Source organism: Phaethon lepturus, unplaced genomic scaffold, assembly GCF_000687285.1.
Source record: "Phaethon lepturus isolate BGI_N335 unplaced genomic scaffold, ASM68728v1 scaffold41834, whole genome shotgun sequence".
Taxonomy (NCBI): Eukaryota; Metazoa; Chordata; class Aves; order Phaethontiformes; family Phaethontidae; genus Phaethon; species Phaethon lepturus.
In genome coordinates, this window is record NW_010533370.1 from 7,182 (window position 1) to 8,359 (window position 1,178).

Sequence of the window (1,178 nt, forward strand, 5' to 3'; positions counted from 1 at the left end):
GTGTGGACGTGGCACTTCAGGACATGGTTTAGGGGACATGGTGGCGCTGGATTAATGGTTGGACTTGATGATCTTGAAGATCCTTCCCAACCTTAGTGATTCTGTGATTCTGTGTCTGCACAAGTCAGGGTTGTGTTTTCAAGCCCCCCACAACCTTTTCAGCATCGCTGCAGAAGCCGAACTGCGGGCAGGGGTTCGGTCCCCTACCCCGTCCCCCCGCCGCGGGTTCCCTCTGCGGCAGAGGGGGCAAAGTCTGAAGGTTTTTGCCTTCAACTTCTTTTTACACGATGCTTGGGATTATTACTTTTTCCTGGTTTCAACAGAACCCAGCTCCAGCTGGGAGCCAGCGGAGGGTGGTCATCCCGGGCAGGGGGGCTGGATGAAGGGGGTGAGATGGGTTAATCCCGGGTGGAAACGGAAAGCAAGAAGAGGCGGGAGGGACGGGGCTGTGCGTACGCGGCTTCTCCTTCTCGCCCTGGGATGAGAGATCCCAGCAAGGGGCCGGTCCCATGTGGGGACCGTGGTGGGGTCAGTCCCCGCTCCCTGCAGGGACTGCGTTCCCCAACGCCCCTGAAACTGCCACCCAGTGTACGTCTGCCCCGAGGCTTGTCCCCCGCGGGTGGCCGTGCTTGCTCCTCCGTTGCCATCCGGCTCCCACAAGCACCAAGGCGCAAGCGGGGAGGGCCAACTCAGGGCTGGCTGTCTCCTAGAGAGGTGCTCCAAGGGGTCTCATCACTCCTCAAGGCTTGGCTTTCCAGCCTGCGCGTCCTCCGTGCGCTCTGGGGGTTGCTGAGGTCTGCGGGAGCTGGGGCGGGCTGCGGGCCGGTGCCACTGCCTTTGGGACGGTGGCAATGCCCTGGTCTCTCCATCACCGACGTGCTCTTCACCTGATGGGAGAGGTTTGGGGTGCTTGGGCACGTCCGTCCTTTGGACTGCGCTGCGGCCAAGGGCCTGGGGGGTCCCGGGGCAGCGGTACGGGGGCATCTGTCTGCCTGCGGGCACGGGGGGCTTTGCTCGCTGACGGCGGCACTGTGTTTCTCCCCGCAGGACATCGTCCCTGCGATGGAACGCCGGCACCAAGGAGCGGATGCTGATCAAGGTGACCGACCGCGAGCCCAGCTTCCTCATGCATCAGGGCAACGGCTACACGTCTGAAAACCAACCGGGCACCCGCTCGC

At 63.0% G+C, this 1,178-nt stretch overlaps 1 protein-coding gene across 1 annotated transcript in view; it reads left to right on the plus strand.

Annotated features, from left to right (window-relative positions):
- Positions 1-1,047: 1,047 nt before the first annotated feature.
- Positions 1,048-1,178, plus strand: part of LOC104619320 (rho GTPase-activating protein 39-like) — a gene marked incomplete at both ends in the record, with an annotated part of 1,547 nt that continues 1,416 nt past the window's right edge. The window contains 1 exon segment of the mRNA XM_010285157.1: positions 1,048-1,158. Coding sequence (XP_010283459.1) covers positions 1,048-1,158 — 111 coding nt within the window.